At 36.6% G+C, this 19081-nt stretch overlaps 3 protein-coding genes and 1 non-coding gene across 4 annotated transcripts; 3 read left to right on the top strand and 1 right to left on the bottom strand.

Annotated features, from left to right (window-relative positions):
- The first annotated feature begins 1577 nt into the window (after window positions 1–1577).
- On the top strand, window positions 1578–2252 carry LOC110927473. The gene has a single exon (XM_022171086.2). It carries the CDS (start codon window positions 1653–1655, stop codon window positions 2250–2252), a length of 600 nt encoding a protein of 199 aa, XP_022026778.1. The 5' UTR covers window positions 1578–1652.
- A 7260-nt stretch (window positions 2253–9512) lies between these two features.
- Window positions 9513–10361, top strand: LOC110928410 (nascent polypeptide-associated complex subunit alpha-like protein 2). Its single transcript, XM_022171425.1, has one exon. It carries the CDS (start codon window positions 9513–9515, stop codon window positions 10359–10361), a length of 849 nt encoding a protein of 282 aa, XP_022027117.1.
- Window positions 10362–10686: 325 nt separating this feature from the next.
- On the top strand, window positions 10687–10767 carry TRNAL-AAG. The gene has a single exon. It is a non-coding gene; the product is annotated as a tRNA-Leu (tRNA).
- Window positions 10768–11656: 889 nt separating this feature from the next.
- On the bottom strand, window positions 11657–15301 carry LOC110928463 (venom phosphodiesterase 2). The gene is made up of 2 exons (XM_022171487.2): window positions 14815–15301; window positions 11657–12996 (listed from the first exon to the last, which is right to left on the bottom strand). Exons 1-2 carry the CDS (start codon window positions 15129–15131, stop codon window positions 11865–11867), a joined length of 1449 nt encoding a protein of 482 aa, XP_022027179.1. The 5' UTR covers window positions 15132–15301; the 3' UTR covers window positions 11657–11864.
- Between the last annotated feature and the right edge of the window lie 3780 nt (window positions 15302–19081).

The raw sequence follows: 19081 nt of genomic DNA, 5'->3' as shown, positions 1-19081 counted from the left end.
TTTTTACTATGGGGTTGAGTAACTTCTAGTTATTCACCATACATGACACAGTTTATACATTGACATCATCACATAGTTTAAGTAGATGATTTCCTACTTGCTATGCATTTTATTTGGTTATACATGAAACATTTCACACATGACATTGTACATGGTTTACACATACACATTTTTGACATGGAACAAGGCATTTTGGTTGGTTATTGATAAGTGACTTATGTAACGGGGCTATGTGTTATATGATAAAAGCATGGTGGATACGCCGCTGGTACTTCCTATATATAAGTGCTTTTATCGTATTATACATCGTTGCGTTATATAAACCACTTGGACAAGACATGAAACATTTTATAGAAAAACATGACATTGTCTTACAAATTACACATTTTTATACAAACTCATTTTCACTTGGTTATTTATTTAACCATGCATTGTTCATTCATTATCATTTGACTTTCATATCGATTTTCACATGATTTTACAAAGAAAAACATTTTACAAGATTCATGACATCATATTTAAACACTTCTTTCAAAAACAAGTCATGAATCTGCATAAACAAAACCTATGTATCTCACAGGCATTTTTATGCTGACGTACCTATTTTTACATGTGTTTCAGGTGCTAATGCATAAGGGTGTTTGTGCTACACTTAGGCGGACTCGGGCCTTAGTGACTTAAAATACAGTTATTATGTAGTTTATTTGAACTCAAGACAATGTAACTTTAATTTTAATAATACAAAACTTTATTTGCCATGGTTGTTGAAACAATAATTCTGTCGCTACTCACCTCCCCAGCGTTTCCGCTGCGGCTTTCGTTGTTTTACCGCGGCCGGGGTGTGACAACATGCAGTCGGGTATAAAATCTAGTTCAACTTTTCACGGTTTTGAGATGAGTATAGTATTAGTGGATTTCTGCCTGATTTAACCGCAATTAAACTGATATATTAGTATACTATATAATACTAAAAAAATACAATGAATAGCATTTTAAAGTCATTAGAAAATTTTAACTATTAAAATAAAAAAATGGTTGAGTGATTGAATATTTTATATTTTAAGTTGATTTGTGAGGTGAGTTTAACATCTGTTGAGGGTGATGGGCACCCGAACAAATAACGTTTAACCACGTAAGACCATAAATAAGTATATCTGATACAGGTTTTTTTTAGTTTAGCCGGGGGGGGGGGGGTGTTAGGTTTTTGGGGGGTGGGGTGGGGGTTTAGGTTTTTGGGTGGGGGGATGGGGTGGTGGTTGGTGTTTAGGTTTTGGGTGGTGGTGTAGTGGATTTAGGTTATAAGTTATTGGACACTTGTCACTCTATAAAACCTTCTTACACTTTTTACAATTAAGAGCCTTTGTAGAATATTAACCTGTATATAACATCATTTCTTTTTTACCTTCACATTTTGAGGTCCTCATATTAGTTCAAACAAACTGAATGCACACAATTGACTTGACTTTCAATTGTTTTTGTATGGTATAAAAGAAAAAGAACCTCCACCTCAAACCCTTAACCATAACATTCCCATTTTTGGAAACTTTATCCATACATAAGAATCCCTAATCCTTAAAATCATTTTAGGAACCCTCCTACATTCATACCATTGTCTCAATCACAATCACAAACCAAACAAGGGATTAGAGACAATGGCCCTTACAAAGAACACATTAACAACTTTTCTTTCCATTTTTGCCCTTCTCTTCTTTGCATTATGTTCCAATGCCCACCCCTCCCCTTCCCCATCCCCATCCTCATCCCCATCCACACCCCCCTCTGATGAACCTACCGACGACACCTCGGCCGACTCCCCGATGTCTCTTTCGGAGCTTTTCGAACTTGCATTGCCCGAAATCGGCGTACAAAAGAAAGCGGCCACCTCAGAGACCGAGGGGAGTAAAGTGGCAAGCAAACAACTCGAAGCGCTAGAACTTAAGATCAGCGACTTCAAACCGGTCCTTCAGAAACAATTAGAGGATCCCAACACATCAAAACCGGTTAAAAACTGCTTAAGTCAATGTCAAGAAAACTTTGCTAGTGCCATTGAAGGTGTAAAGAAAAGCATCGAAAGCATCCGAAAACAAGATCTCGCCAAGGCTAACATTGACATAAGTGCTATATCGACGAATGTTGATACATGTAACAGTTGTTTCGTTGACATGAAGGCTGAAGATCTCGAGATAAAGGCGGTTAATGATTGGGTTCAAGGGGTCACCGGAGATTGCCTTGCTAGTCTTAAAAAAACATGAGATAATTAAGGTGATCATGCATGGTGGTGTGGGTACGATAGGGTAGTGGTGGCATTAGGATACGATCGACTAGTTTATAGTTCTTCATTGTATATGTTTTGATCCAGTGAATTATATGAATTTGTGATGCAACATTGTTGTGGTTAATTAATGGATTATATATAGATGTTTTAAGACAGGTTTAACTATAAACTAGGGGCTTAATTACACCTGCGGCCCGCTCGGACCAGCTGATTTTTATCTATAATGTAAATGGAAACGTAGACACAATGTTAAAAATAACGCTAATGAAAAAAAGAATGTAAACATAAAACAAAAAAAAAAGAGTAAATTACTTTTTGAGTGTTTTTAATCATTTGAGTCTAAAATCTAAATGTTTAATGCCCTGAGTCCCTAGACGCTTTTTTTTTATAACTTTTTGAGTCCTTTTGAGTCCAACTTTTAACCTTTTGAGTCCAATTCTTTTAACAAAATTGGACTCAAAACGTTATAAACTGAACAAAATTAGACTCAAAACGTTATAAAATGAGCGATTAGGGACCCAGTGCGTTAAATGTTTTAATTTTGAACTCAAGAACAGGACTCAAAAATTAACTTACTCCAAAAAAAAATGTGAATTATATTTGAAACTTTTGATCCCGGGCATATATAAACTATAACGATTTCGAGTAAGATTTTTTATTTTAACAATATTGCTTAAAAACTATTTTTTCTATTAATCTGTCAAATGCTTGCAATAGGGTAGTACTGTTGTCAGTGGCGGATCTAGAAAAACGTCAAGGGGCAACGTTTTAAAAGTTTCTTTTCTATAGGGGTAGCGAAATAAAAAAGGTCAGTTTTTTTTCCAAAATTTACACTAAGCTATATCCACCCCTGACTGTTGTCGTTTTCTAAAACTGTAGTCATTGACTCAGTTCGGATTTTTGTTAAAACCGCTAAAATCATAGAGTGAGCACCATTGTTTTCTTGTAATGGTATGTTTTCTTTCATTTTACTAGTATCGCTTAGATGTTAAAGAAAATGCGTTGTCAAATAATCTCAACCCCAACTTTAGACATACAAAGAAGGTTTAGACTGAATTTGCATATTAGTCAATAGTATAAGGATGTGTTGTGTAACATGCAAGATGAATAAAAATATGAAAATGAATTAATTTTGATTTGAATGTTGTGATTTTTTTTTTTTTTTGAATTTACTAGTACAGTTGTTGTCGAATGATGTGATTTTTAATACGGGAAATTGTTGGAGATAATCTCGATATCGTTAGTTTGTCATGGATCTCGTGTTAGTTTATCAAAGTGAAGTTTGAAAGCTTACTTAGTATAGTTAGTGCCTCAAATGTAATTGCTAGAAAGTTTGGGCTATTGTTGTAATTACTATATATAATATATTAAACGGTATGTCGCGTTGTTTGGGAAACAATGCGACGGTTCACACCGGTAGGTTTCTGACAAGTATATATATGCCGGTAGAGATAATTGTAAATCAATTCGTTCTATACATAAATTAGTTATACGAATGAGTTTCTTATCAATCGATCATGCGTATATCTTGATATTGTTACTATCGTGTATGTTAAATCGAACCTTCAGGCCATCAAATTGGTATCAGACCAAAGGTTGAAGAAGAAGATCAGAGACTTACAAGCCTTAGTTTTAAAGAACGAATTTCAGGAAGAAGAACGATATAAGCGATTTTGCTAACCCCAAATCGTAATCGTAATCGATGCTCGATATTAAGAAGGTTTCGCTTAGTTGCGAATTTCGAAGAAATTATAGAACAAAGAAGAAGAACAAGACCTTTAATCAAGAATCACAAGAGTGCGATTAGCAGAAGAAGAAAACCGAAAGAACTGAATCTCTGGTTGTGTGGCAAAATTCAACCTGTGTGGCGACTAAGACCTGTGTGGCAAGCAAATCCTCTGTGGTATGATCAAAACCTGTGTGGTTTAATCTTGAAAGAAGAAAGAAGAACAAACATGGTAAGCAACGACGATAAGAAACAAGACACTACATCAACACCAACCCCCAAGCAAGGGAAGTATTAGAAGTTTGAAGACTTGTCAAGCGGTGTTGCAATATCGAGATTAATAGGGTGATTGTTGGAGATATTCTCGATACCGTTAGTTTATCAAAGATCTCGTTAGTTTATCAAAGTGAAGTTTGAAAGCTTAGATAGTATAGTTAGTGCTCCAAATGTAACTGTTTGAAAGTTTGGGGCACTAACTATACTAACGGGGTCAAACCCGTAGGATGTAAATGGGTGTTCAAAGAAAAAATGGATTCGAATGGGAATGTTGAATGCTATAAAGCGAGATTGGTTGCAAATGGCTACACTCAGAAAGAGGGAATTGATTATCAAGAGACCTTTTCACATGTTTCTTGAAAAGATTCATTATGGATTATTATGGCCTTAGTAGCTCATTTTGATTTAGAGCTGCATCAGATGGACGCTAAAACCGCTTTCCTTAACGACGATTTAGGCGAATATGTGTACATGAAACAACATGAAGGTTTAAACTTGAAGGTCAAGAACATCTATCCATATACGTGTCAATGGCAACTCAAGTTTGATGAAATCATGAAGAAACAAGGTTTTACAAAGAATCAAGTGGATCAATGCACTTACCTCAAAATGAGTGGGAGCAACTTTACTATACTTGTCCTTTACGTAGATGATATTATATCGGCAAGTAATAGTTTAAACATGTTACATGAGTCGAAGTGATTACCCTCGCATAATTTTGACATGAAGAATCTTAGAGACGCTTCTTACGTTGTTGGCATCGAAATACACCGAGACAGATACAAAGGGATCTTAGGGTTATCTCAAAGGGCCTACATTGATCGTCAATAGTCTGTTTATTCCAATGTCTGAAAATAGAGGTTGAAATGCCAGGCCATTAAAGGGGACGTTTTTGGTTTATTCCAATGTTTGAAAATAGAGGTTGAAAAGAGCAAGTGGGACCGATACCTTACGTGACAGTAGTCGGGAGCCTTTTGTATGCTCAAGTCTGTACTCACCCAGATATCGCTTATATTGTTGGAATGCTAGGCCATTATTAGACTAATCCTGGCTTAGTTCACTGGAAAACAGCTAAGAAAGTACTTTGATATCTGTAAGGGACGAAAGATTATAAACTGACTTATAGAAGAAGTGATAATTTAGTGGTAGGTTATTCTGATTTTGCTAAATGCAAAGATAACATGACATCCATTTTGAGCTATATCTTTATGCTTAGCAGGCGGACCGAATTCATGGAAGAGTCATAAACAACAATTGACTACATCTTCCACAATGATGATAAACAACAGTTAACTACATCTTCCACAATGATGGGAAATACATTGTTGTTTACAATGTAACCTGGTTGCTTAAAAATTTGATCACTGAATTCAAAGTAGTTAATTCCGTTTCTAAACCATTGAAGCTTTACTATGATAATTCAGTTGTCGTTAGTTTCTCAAATAGTAACAATTCGATTGGAGCTAGTTTATACCTTAATACAAAGTAGTGGTTTGTACGTGAGCGAGTTGAGGAAAATAATCTTTGTATTGAGTATATAAGTACTAATAATATGCTTGTGGATCCAATGACTAAAGGTCTCTCACCTAAAGTTTTTGAAGAACATGTTTGGAATATGGAATTTACTAAAGACCTTATTTAATTGCATTATGTACTTATTTACGTTTTAATTAATGAAATTTCCTCAGTTTTGATTGTGTATGTCTCTTAATATGTTCTGCATGCATAATGACATATAGTTATTTATTATACAAATCAAACATTTAAAGTGCTTACCTATAAATTTTAATCATAGCTGCTTAGGTTTTAAATTGAGTCTATAGTATGATTAATGTGGGTCTTGACTTTTGAATACTAACTTAACGACTCTAATTTTTTGCTATAGTAAAGCTAAAACGAGTATTAAAATCTGCATACTAATCTAATGCTCATAATAAATGATTACTTTGCCAAGTGAGAGAATGTAAGATTAAACATATTAATTATATTTAATTATATGGCCATCACTAATTATTTATATTAGAAAATATTACACAAAACAACCTTTATGTATTCCCAAAACTGCTCGGTATACCTTCCAGTTTAAAAATCGCCAAAATTAACCTTTAACTTGATATTTTCGTTATGCGGATCAACCTTTTTGCTTAAGTTTTTTGGTTAAATCACCTCACATGCATAGCAAATTATACAATTTAGGATGATCATGATAGAAAGAAAAACCGAAGATGAAGCTAGAGAGAAAAGCCGTTGCAGATCGTAGAGAAGGAAGGGAAATTAGAGTAGAAGATTGGCCTTGGCCTCCGACCGGCCATCCGATTCTATATACAACAGTGAAAAACTTGGTTGTGGGGAAGTCAGTGGCGAGCGATGATGGTGGTTCCGATGATGAAGGAATCGACGATGGTGAATAGTGACGATGATGGTGTTTTTCTGTTGAGTGATGATTCTGGTTACCGACAAATATGGTTTCCGACCGCCTAAATATTGGTGTATTACTTAGTGGTTAATGATTGTCGAGGTGGTGATGTATGGTGGCTTACATAGATGGTTATAAGGAAACAATAACTGCGTCGGGTTTCGGGGGAAACGGTGGAAAGTGTTTGTTGTGGTGATGGTTGTAGATGGTTATGATGGTAGTTACGAAAGTGAATAGAAATGATGATGACAGCATGCATGATGGTTATTAGTGACTATGTAGTCATGGTGGTGGTGTTCTACTAGGTGTATGCTGGTAAGTTAAGGTGGTTTTGGTTGATGATGTTTGATTATGCTATCAATGGTGAACTATGGTGATGTATGAGGTTGACGATGGTAGATGGGCTTTAGATTTATGGTGATTGAAGTTAAAGAGATGATATATGAAGAAGATGGTACTATGGTAGTGGATGAAAAAACCATAGTGGTGGTGATAATGGATGTTTATGGCAGTTGTCAGTGTTGATCGGATGAAGTCGGCGTTTGGGTCAACTGAGTCCAGACAGAAGCATGTTCGATCAATAAAAGTCAACTATAGAGGTTGTTAATGGTGACTAATGATAAAAAAACAGTAAGACCCCCTGGGCTTTGGGAAATCTCTACTTCGCCCCCTGGTTTTGTATTTAAAAATACATATATTAAAGGAATAAGTAAAAAGACCAAAAAGCCCTCACATGCTTTACATGTGAGGTGACTTAACCAAGAAATTTAACAGAGTTTGTGCAAAGGTTGATCCCTATAACAAAATGTTAAGTTAAAGGTTCACCTAGGCGATTTATAAACTGAAAGGTATGGCATGCAGTTTTGAGAATACATAAAGGTTGTGTTGTGCAATTTTGTCTTTATATTATAAAATGATCAGAATATAAATTATACCTTATTATATATTAGTTGGTAATTGTTGATGGACATAATTACCCTTATTATTAACTAATAAAGGATTTTGACTTTGGTGTATATAAGGAGATAATTTAGAGAGATTAAGGGTACTTTAACATCAAACATACACCACAATTCATCCATCTCTATACTCCCTAATCATGAGTTCATTAATAATCCTAAATCCATCATTAACATACATCCTAAATGGGAACTCGGCCAACCTGACAAGTATGTCGTTACTGATTTCTCTGCTGTAGCAGGTCTTCGTCATCATCATCATCATCATCATCATCATCATCATCATCATACTCAGTTAATCTCACCAATAACAAAGCAAAGGTAGGGTCTGAGGAGGGTAAGATGTAGACAACCTTACCTCTACCCCGTAGAAATAGAGAGGCTACTTCCAGTGAGACCCCCGGCTCGATAGTAGTTTTGCATCAAGCCTTGGACATAAGGCACATAACACTCAGCACTCGGGACATAGACCGATTAGTGAATGTACCCTTTTATCTTTCAGCTATATCAACGCCACCACAAGATGCAAAATTAACCGTCCTCAGCTTTTAACGTTATTTTCACGAAGTTAGTAAAATAATGTTAAAATTCGTGCACTTTCACTTTTGCCCCCCGATGGCCTACACATATATACATTATATGCGCATACCGCAAGCGGGGCGTAAATACCTTTATCATATTTTGACCTTTATTAACATTATCTATATGAATTTGAATTGAGGATGAACAGTCATAAGAAAAAAATTTAAGTATTCATTTTAATTTGATTTTTTTAAAATATTCTTTTTAACTTGATCTTAATATTTTTAGTATTTTGTTAAACTTATAACTTGCGTACATTCACTTTTTATATAGATCTAACTCCACAACTATGTTAATTTTTTCCAACACTACGACAAAATTTTTTGTTGAATATGAATACCGTGCCGCTATCATACCATATCAAACAGAAACCGACAATGAATAGTAATTTATTTTCATATCTTCAAACTATACGTGTGCCGATAACAATATTAAAAAAAAAACGTACTTTTTTATCATTAACTATATGAATATTGATACATGACAAACCGAACCGATTTCAACTGAATAACATCGGTACCGATATCGGTAATATCGGAACCAGTATTCTTTTTTATGGTTTTCAACAGATTAAAACACGTGTCAATGTCCGTTTAGGCATATCACGGCTTTATTTTTTAGTTTTACCTTTAAGCTGCTATAGCGAGTGTCGTTACCAAAAGAAAGGGAACCGATACCAACTGAATTTTCGCCGCGTAGCGCGATGGAAAGCCTCTAGTACATAATTAATCAAAAGTGAAAGCTTTCACGAGCATAGCTTCCCCTTTTTTCAAATAAAAAATTAGAAAGTTTCCAAAATCTAGCCTTGAAACTTTAATAAAAAGAATTCTAAATTCAATGGTAACATTTAAAAAAAAATATTTTGTAGATAAAAGAAATAAAATAGGGTATAAATAGCTTCACTTTAGAAATATCTTCATTTGGTTCGAGCTTCTATGAATTAGTGGACTCAAAGGTCAAAATTATGGATTTAGTTGGTCAAAGATTAGAGAAAAAAATCACACCTTACATGAAACGACCAACTAAAATAAGAAAACAAGATTCAAATATGAATTTGATTGACAAAATGAATTAGCCATTATTTTTGTTTCTATTTATGGCATGGAGTAAGAAGATCCTCAACCTCGTATCCTTAACCATGAAATTCCTATTTTTAGAAAGCATATCTACAAATAAGAATTGCCAATCCTTAAGTGTATTAAAGGAACCCTCCCTCAAGTTCTATATCTTTATTAGAAATTTAGAACCCTAAACAAACAATAAAAAAAATTAAAAACAATGGCCTTTGCCAAGCATGCATTGATTCTCATTCTCGTGTTCGGTTTTCTCTTGTTAACACAATATTCTAATGCACATGGAGACGAGGACAAAACGCCTTCTCCTGCTCCTTCAGATGAAAAGTCGTCCCCTCCTCCTTCAGATGAAGAGTCATCCCCTCCTCCTTCAGATGAAGAGTCGTCCCCTCCTTCTTCAGAGGAAGAGTCGCCCCCTCCTTCAGAGGAGGAGAAAGATGACGAGGAAGATTCGTCCCCACCTCCTTCAGAGGAGGAGAAAGATGACGAGGAAGAGTCGTCCCCACCTCCTTCAGAGGAGGAGAAAGATGACGACGACGACGATGATGACGACGATGACGAGGAAGAGTCAGCCCCTAACCCTAGCCCTACCCTCAAATCAGGGTCCACAGCCGATAGCCCACTCTCTTTTAATGAACTTTTTGAACTCTCGTTGCCAGAAATTGGTGTACAAAAGGTGGTCAACGGGCCATTAACCGGAGGGGCTAAAGTTTCAAACAAGCAACTAGAAGGAATCGAACATAAAATCGTGGAATTCAAATCAGTGCTTGCAAAACGAGAGGGCCAACCCGGATCAGCAGAATCAAAAAAATGCCTCAAGCAATGCCAAGGAAATCTCGATGATGCGATTGATGGTGTCAAAAAAGGGATTGAGAGCATCAACAAGCAAGACCTTGATAAGGCTAATGTTGATATTAGCGGTGTAGCCACCGACATTGAAACGTGCAACGATTGCTTCGTAGAAGCGGCTGATGAGGACAAAGATATCAATGCATTTAACCTTTGGATAAAGGGAGTCACTAAAGAATGCCTTGGTAACCTCAAGCAAAAGTGAAGTTTAAATACTTTAGAAATCTTTCTTGATTCCACAAGAAACTTATCTTTCTATTCTGTCTTTTGTTATACATTATTGTATATTTTCTTGTAGATTAGAAAGAGAACTATAAGACAGGTTCTTGTTGTTCATGCAGAATTATATGTAAGTATTCAATAAAACAACTTTATTTCACCATCATATTCCCAAATCAGTAAGTGGGCTTTATTAAAAAGAATGTTTTAAATAGATTTAATTCAATAACGTGACTAGAGAGATTTAAAAAAAAAAGTTGATGAACCATCAGATTGTTTTTTAATGAATGTATGCTGCAATGACAACAAAAGTTGAGATGGCCGAGTTGGTCTAAGGCGCCAGATTAAGGTTCTGGTCCGAAAGGGCGTGGGTTCAAATCCCACTCTCAACAATTTTGTTTTTTTATTTATTTTTTTAGTAGGTGCAATTTCACGTGTTTTAATATTTTTATTATATTGAAGTAAAGAAATGTGATAACTCTAATTCATAATCAAATCTGGATAAAGAATTGTGATAATTGAAATAATCGTTTATATATAGAGGAACACATGTGGCGGAAGAGCCAAAATATACGAAGCTTGAGACAAAAGTTAGCAGATTCATACTTTGATCACCTAAACATAATTTGATTGGATAAGAAAATTAACATAAAAGGATATAACTTGGCTATGTTTAGAGTTACAAGACCTAAAAGTAAACGATAGAAATGTCTCGACAAGGCCAGATCATGTGGCAAACAACCTAACATTTTGTTCCAACTTTCTTACACGAATTTCATCACTTAGAATTTTGATACAAATGGTTTTCCCTAATTGTCAAAGATTGGTATATTTCGTTTTCTACATTAAAACGCATAAATCTTTGATTCAAGTATTCACGCGTTTATTTAGGAATTCGATTTCATATTTATATAGTTAGTTTATCTGAACCAACTAGATTAAAATATGCGGTCTAGAAAAGAGCGTAACTTTTGATCCGTCCGAAGTCTCGGTACCCGTAATATATCAACAAAAATGGTGTGCCAGAAAACAAATACATGTCTGAAACTAGGGACGAACAAATTGTACCGGGTACCAATACCGATTTTCCCCAACCAAACTTTTTCATTACAGACTTTTGACGTTTTCAGTTTTGGTTCGGTACCCGTTTTTACCTTCAGATACCGGTACCGAACCGTACCGTACCAAGTATTTTTGATACATGTACCCATTTTTGGTACCGATTGGTACCGAGCTCATCCTTGTATGAAACACATATCTTTTTGGTATACCAAATTGCTAGACAACACAAGAAGATAATAATATGATACCATGATACCAAGTCTAGCTTTTAGTGAATACATGTCTAATCCACTCAACTTACATTCAACACAAAACATTTTAGAAACAAACATCTTTATTAACCTAAATCAACCACAACATACCAACATTACCTCAAAAGATGCATCAATGTCAACACAAAAACCAGACAAAAAAATGCAAGTCTTGATCAATGATGAGGCAAAAGCACACTCTTTGGAAAGGTTGATGACCCATTATTGGCAGCTCCATTTATGCCAATAATTGATGTAATCAAGTTGTATATTTGAACATTCTCAAAAGATGGCACTTTTCGACCTCTAGCAAATGGCGGACCATGACCGATAAAGATCGTTCTCATGGAGAAAAACGAGTTATCATACCCGTGTGCACCTCCACACTCCATACTCTTCGAGTCCGTTTGTTCCACCTTAAACCCTTCGTCAACTAGCCCGATAATCGGGGTGATCCTATCACTCTCCGAGTAATGCAGCCTTTCGGGAAGGTCTTGTTTAAGATAGATTTTCAACTTATCGCCGTTTTTGACCTTCCCGGAAGTCAAAGCTCGGTTCATTTTGTCTACGATGTCAGTAACCGACTGATCAGATGGCGGTCGGATAGATAACACGGGGGTGGTATACTGAACCCATTCTTTGGGAATCTTGATCCACGGTTCTAAATCGTCTAAAAAGATTAGTTTCTGATCACACGTACCGACCATCCCATGATCACCGACCATGATTATCGTAACATCTTCAAACACACCGCGGTTTTCCAAACCTTTGATCAATCTCCCAATCAACCCGTCAATCTTACCAACAGCTTCGGTCACTTGCGGATCATCCGGGCCAACCATATGACCCTGATGATCAGGGTCCTCAAAATACAATGTCATAAAAACCGGAATATCCTGATTTGGTAAGTCGAAATAACTCAAAATGTCATCGACCCGTTGTTCAAACGGGACAGATTCGTTATACGCTGCGCAATACTTCTTCGGACAATCCCACGAACCCTTTTTTACCTCGGACCCGGGCCAGAAATAGGTAGCAGCCTTTAACCCGTGGTTCGATATGGTCTCCCATATGGGCTCACCGAGCCACCATTTGGGTTCATGGCTACTCATTGTAAAGGTTTCCCCTGTCTTTGGATCAATGAATTTGTTGTTTACAATTCCATGATATGCAGGGTATAATCCTGTGGCAATTGAGTAATGATTTGGGAAAGTTAATGTTGGGTAAACCGGGATTAACCCGGTTTCGGCTTCGGTTCCGTTGTTGATTAATCTGTGGATGTTAGGGGTGGGGGTTTTGTGTTGGTACCTGAAAGAATTGAGACGAAGAACAAAACGATATTGGTGAATAATATTTTATTTGTACGGAATAATTAAAAACCGAAAATCAGATCTACATCGAAAGATTACAATGAGAAATATAAGTGATAAGACTATGCGTAATGAGCGTTAAGGGGATGCCACATCACCATTTTCACGCCCTAAAACGGGGCGTCAAAGGTGAGCTCGTTAACCCATTAAGGGTATACGGTGTGGTAGTCGGCAAAGGGTGGCAAACGGGTTTGCCGATCGGCAAAGGGTGGCAAACGGGTTTGCCGATCGGCAAAGGGTGGCAAACGGGTTTGCCGATCGGCAAACACCGCCGCCGACCCGATGCCGACGCGGCAAGGCAACACGATCGGGGACAGCATGCCGATTCGGGGAGAAGATGATTGAGAGAGAGAGGGTATTGTGGGTGGGGTCTATTCCTATCTCAACCAATCACACCTTTTTCCTTTTTAAAAAAAAAATAGTTTACCACTTCACCAAGTGTTTAAACCATTGTCAACACTTTTCACCAAAGTTTAAACACTTTTGACTGATTGACATGGCGCGCTCTGATTGGTCGGTTTTTTGGTTTGCCACTCCAAAGTGTTTAACCACTCCTTACTCCCTAACAGGAGTGAAAAAATAAGGAGGTGGGGGCCACTTGCAAACCAACCAAGCAATTATATTCTTTTTCTTTTATTAAAATTTTAGTTAAAACTATTACACCTATGTGAAAGATTGTAGTTAAAATCTAGGGTTATAACCGAGTCGAGCTAGGGTGGGCTCGAGCTCGAGCTCAAGCTTGAAATTAATTGATGCGCCTCGACTCAGCTCAAGCTCTAGCTCGGAGTTAAACGAGCCTAAGAACGAGTTGAGCCGAGCTTGGCTCGAGCTCAGCTTGGTTATAAAATGAGCCAGCTCAGCTCACGTCATCTCAAATTGAGCTTTTTTAGCTAGTTTTTCTCGAACTTCTTTTTAGTCGAGCTACAAGCTGTTGCCCTATTAAAATCTACGTGGAGCTGAGGTGTCACTTTAACCAACCATTTTAACTACAACCACTACACATAGTAAAGGTAGCAATATAAATAGGTATAATTTATATGATATGGAGTAATTTTATAACCCAGGTAGTAGGGTTTTGAACTAATTAATTATTATTATTAAAGTTAAATGCCATTTTAGTCCCTGTGGTTTGGACCATTTTGCCAGTTTAGTCCAAATGTTTCATTTTTCGTCTGTGGGTTCAAAAATGTTTCACCGTTCCCATTTTAGTCCGCTGGTTAACTTCATTCATTTTTTCTGTTAATGAGAAGGACAATTCGGCCATTTTATATGTAATTCTGTTAACTAGAAGGGCAACTCGGCCATATACAATGACCGAATTGCCCTTCTCGTTAACAGAAAAAATAGATGAAGTTAACACAGTAGACTAAAATGACAATGGTGAAACCTTTTTGGACCCATAGGCGAAAAATGAAATCTTTAGACTAAACTGGCAAAATGACCCAAACCACAGAGACTAAAATGACATTTAACTCTTATTATTATTACTATTACTATTCCGCTACAACTATAGTAATAATAATTATTATAGTTTAATAGTAATGTAAACAAAAATCACTCTAGTTAATTATATGTTTATTTGGTTAATTCTATTCTATTTGTACCGAATCACATCCCAATAATAATAAAACCACAATAACTATCCGAATATTCAAACTAGACAAAATATTTATTTATTTATTAACAAACAAACAAACATAAAGATAAGTAAAATAATAATAAAAAAAGGATAGATGACAGAGTCCGTTAACATTACCCGAACCGAAACCCGTCGGAAGAAATGAGGATCACCACCGGGTGAGAGAGTTTAGTGAGCGGACGGGCGAGTTGGAGAGAGGTGGTAATATGGTGGTAATGGTTGGTGGTTTTGACGGCGGAGAAGAAGAGAAAGGCGAAAGCAACGGCAGCGGAGACGGCGATGCAGGTAGTGAGGAGGAGTGAGGAGATGAGAACGTTGGTGGAAGGTTTTGCCGCGGTGGTTTCGGTATCGGCCGACAGAAGTGAAGTGGATTGATTTGTTTGTGATTCTTCTTGCACCGGCACCGGTAAGGGCTTCACCGAATCTAATCCCATTTTGTATTAAGAAGTTGACACATATAGGATTTTATGGTATTGGGGTTTTTGTGATCTGGGTTTTTGTTGTTAGGGAGAAATACTGGATAGAAGATGAATCAGGGATAGTGGATTGTTCTGTTCAAGATGATCCAATAAATGTGGCGGCCTGCTGTTTTTGTGGTTTAAATGTATCGATCTGGACCAGTAGAATGGGGACCCTTACTTGACTCTTGAGTACAAATTAATTTTCTTTTTTAAATTTAGTTTTTGGAAAATAAAATTAAAGTGGGTGACATGATCTGTCAGTCATTGACATTTTAAGATTATGTTTGTTTGTTTATAGAAAGCGTCCTAATAGTAACACATGGAAAAAACTTATTTACAGATGGTGTAATTATACGGCCTGTATATACCATGTGTAAATAATTTACCTGGTCGTATACAATGTATACGAATGATATATACGGGCCGTATACTGTTATACGGTCCGTATTCTTCGAAAATTAGATTTTTTCTCAAAGTATTTAAGGGATTTAAGGTGCCAATCACACGAGACATTTTATAGTCGTGAGGTAGTCAAACCTTTCTAAAAGTAGAAAAAAATAAAACATTAACAACTGACAAAGATTGAAGAACAAAAAGTCGCGTCATATGACTGTAATAAAACGGAAGCCATCAACGCGGGGTTACGGGCATGGTGTTATTCTTTATTTAATATTTACAGAATAAAAGGAAGAGTGGGGCATTTGATGAGAGTTGTAAGGAGAAGCGTTGAAATCAAGGGTCCCGTCATTACAACCACTTGTTTTCAACGGGGATCTCTCAATTGAATAGATATACACTTGCTTCATAGGACTCACTTGAATCGTCTCGAAAGTATTGAACAACCGAAATAACAGCTTCGGTTTCATCAGCCTGTACCGAAGAAACCAAATTCGCAACAATGAGTCTGAGTCCATTGTTGTTCGTGAATGTTTCGAATCATCATAGAAGACGTGTCGGGTTCTTCTGCTAGTGGTCGGGCTTCCAATGCTCACACAGGGTGATAAACAACGCTGATATGAACACAAACCAACTGCTTTATCTTCAGTCGTCGGGAAAACTTTTCCTCAGGGGAGGGTGAGTAGTATGAGTCTGAGTCCATTGTGGTTCGTGAATGTTTCGAATCATCATAGAAGACGTGTCGGGTTCTTCTGCTAGTTATTCGAAATGTTTCGAATCATCATTAAAATTAACAATGCGGTCTTGATTGAAGACGTAATTGCAAGACCGTTTGTCGGGCTTCCAATGCTCACACAGGGTGAAAAACAACCCTTGATGTTGAAACCGGTTTTACCTCATGAAAAGGAAAGAAACAAATTTTTTAGAGAAGCGTTGGGATTAAAGGGTTTATGAGTCAAAGTTAACATTCAGATTCAGATTCAGAAAGCAGATGATTTGTACTTGGTTTATTCTCTTTAATCTATTAGAACGATCCTTGTTTTGTCACGTACATGCGTTTAATTCCCAACATACTTGTTTTGTCACGTACATTTCGTAAGAAACTTTTCGTGCACTGAACCTTCAGTTGTGTACGCAAATTCACCACCGGTTTCTACAGCACAAGCACATACACCGGTTTCCAGGTAGGGTTTAGAATGTTTGAAGGAATGTTGGTTCAATACCAACTCATCTTTAGTAGTGTTTGTTTAAGAACCTGATTCAGATAAACAACGGTTCTCCAATTCTAGAGTAAGCAAAGACACAACGGTTCTCCAATTCCAGATCAGTAATGAACGTTCAGTTGTGTACACAAATTCATCACCGGTTTTTACAACACAAGCACATACACAGGGAGAATGTTCTCGAAATTGAAGGAAAAGAAAAAATGGATGCTAATGTTTTTCACTATCAGGATTTTGTTGGTTTGTTTCCAGGTAGGGTTTAGAATGTTTGAAGTATTCTTGGTTCAATACCAACTCTTCTTTAGTAGTGTTTGTTTGAGAACCTGATTCAGATACACAACGGTATTTAACGTACACACCGCATTCGGAGATCCTTGCATTAGACACAATTTGTTGGAATTTGTGGATCAACAGAAATAACTGAAATAACAGCTTCGGAATCTATTAACCCACAATTGATTTGAATTTGTGGATTAACAAATGATTGGTTTAATACCAACTGCTCGAAATCCCTTTCGTTTTTTAGATCGTTCTAATAGATTAAAGAGAATAAACCATTATCACTTCCAGATTCGCTAATTTCACTGTTGGGTCTTAACGACATGATTAAAACCGCATCCGTTTTGTATACGGAAACGGTGGCTATGGGAATGTCTCGAAAGAGGAGACTCACCGTTTTGCTTCATAGGACTCACTTGAATCATCTCGAAAGTATTGAGCAATCGAAATAACAGCTTCGGTTTCATCAGCCTGTACCAAAGAAATCAAATTCGCAACAATGAGTGTGAGTCCATTGTTTTATCTTGAGTCGTCGGGAAAACTTTTCCTCAGGGGAGGGTGAGTATGTCACACCCCGATTTCCGGTGGGCCCGGATGGGTACAATCGTGAAGGTTGGATAACAGTTATCACAATAAAATATTATGTAGTGGAAGTATTGGATTGAAATTATTAAAATAAATCTTGAATGTATAAAAGTATTACAAGCGTTCAATACAAGCCCACAGGTAGGATCCAAATAAACAGAGCTTTAGACATCATAGGCCTTAAGCTTCAGGATTGCAAATTCCTTAGCCTTCATTCTAGCCGACCCATAATCCCAGCCTATAATAAGGTTCGGTACTTGTTGTTCAATCTTTTGAAAATACGTCAGCCAAAGCTGGTAAATACAATTAACTGACTCTTTGGAAAAAATAGTTTTTCAAAAAGAGTTTTATACATATAGATAACCCGTAGGTGATATTTTAAATATATCTTGGGATTATTCTTGTTACGAAATTATACACTTGATTAACCCATTGGGTTGTCCGGACATGGTATCAATAACCCCCAATAACAGTAATTATCAAGTAAACGGAATAAACCCGTATTGATACACTTTTGCGCAATCATAGGCGACTTACTTATATATTAACCGTCCCAAGAGGCATATTTTCCATCCCAAGTTTACACTAAAATAAGTCAAGAGTATTTACCTTTTTGCTAGCTTCCAATCAACAAGACTATATTTGGCATAAGCCGCAAGTCTAAGTATTATTGACCCAAGTCCGATTATCTGGGGGGTACTATAGTCTGGAATGAACAGATTTATTATCTGTCAGAATGTATACGGGCCAAAGGTAGTTTCTTTAGATATGACCCGATACTTAAGAATAAGTTCGCTAGATTATGCGTACACCGAATAGAATGTGGTTTAAACCCAACAGGTACTAGGACTTGTATAATATGGGTAAACATAATACATTCTGGATTTTGAGATCAAAATGATAAGGTTAAACCCCTTTTCGGTAAACTTAGGTAAACTAGTTACGTAAGTCTAACCGTACGCGTATAAGTGATATTGGGTAACCGGATGAGTCATGAACAAGTTCCATATGCCAATATACTTTAAGCAAGTTATAATATCAGTAGAATATCAACTTGTATGCCCGTTAAGGTTTTAAAATCAGACTATGCCTCATAAGGGCGTTTTGGTAATTTTACAACTTATAAAAGGAGCTTGCAAGTAAACTGATGTAATGGTCATAAATATTCTGTAAAAATGTTTAATTATGATATCATATCAGTAGGATATCAAATATATGTGTGGTTTATGCTTTAAGACCAAACTATGAATCATAGGGGCATTTTGGTCATTTCACACATAGTTTTGAGAACTTATTTGGGATTCTGAGTTCATAACTTATACATACTGTAAAAACATTTAAAATGATTTGTAAAATCAGTAGGTAACAAGTCTTGGTTCATACATATGGTTTTAAACCATACTACGCGCCTAACCGGCGTTAATATCGTTAAATGACGAT

This window comes from Helianthus annuus, chromosome 3, assembly GCF_002127325.2.
Source record: "Helianthus annuus cultivar XRQ/B chromosome 3, HanXRQr2.0-SUNRISE, whole genome shotgun sequence".
Classification (NCBI taxonomy): domain Eukaryota; kingdom Viridiplantae; phylum Streptophyta; class Magnoliopsida; order Asterales; family Asteraceae; genus Helianthus; species Helianthus annuus.
This window is presented reverse-complemented; position numbering and strand designations above follow the sequence as displayed.

Coding starts and splice junctions, on each gene's coding strand:
- LOC110928463 (XM_022171487.2), bottom strand. CDS start 15,131: ATGGGATTAGATTCGGTGAAGCCCTTACCGGTGCCGGTGCAAGAAGAA. Junction 12,997..14,814: donor TCCGACGGGTTTCGGTTCGG/GTAATGTTAACG, acceptor CAATTCTTTCAG/GTACCAACACAAAACCCCCA.
- LOC110928410 (XM_022171425.1), top strand. CDS start 9,513: ATGGCCTTTGCCAAGCATGCATTGATTCTCATTCTCGTGTTCGGTTTT.
- LOC110927473 (XM_022171086.2), top strand. CDS start 1,653: ATGGCCCTTACAAAGAACACATTAACAACTTTTCTTTCCATTTTTGCC.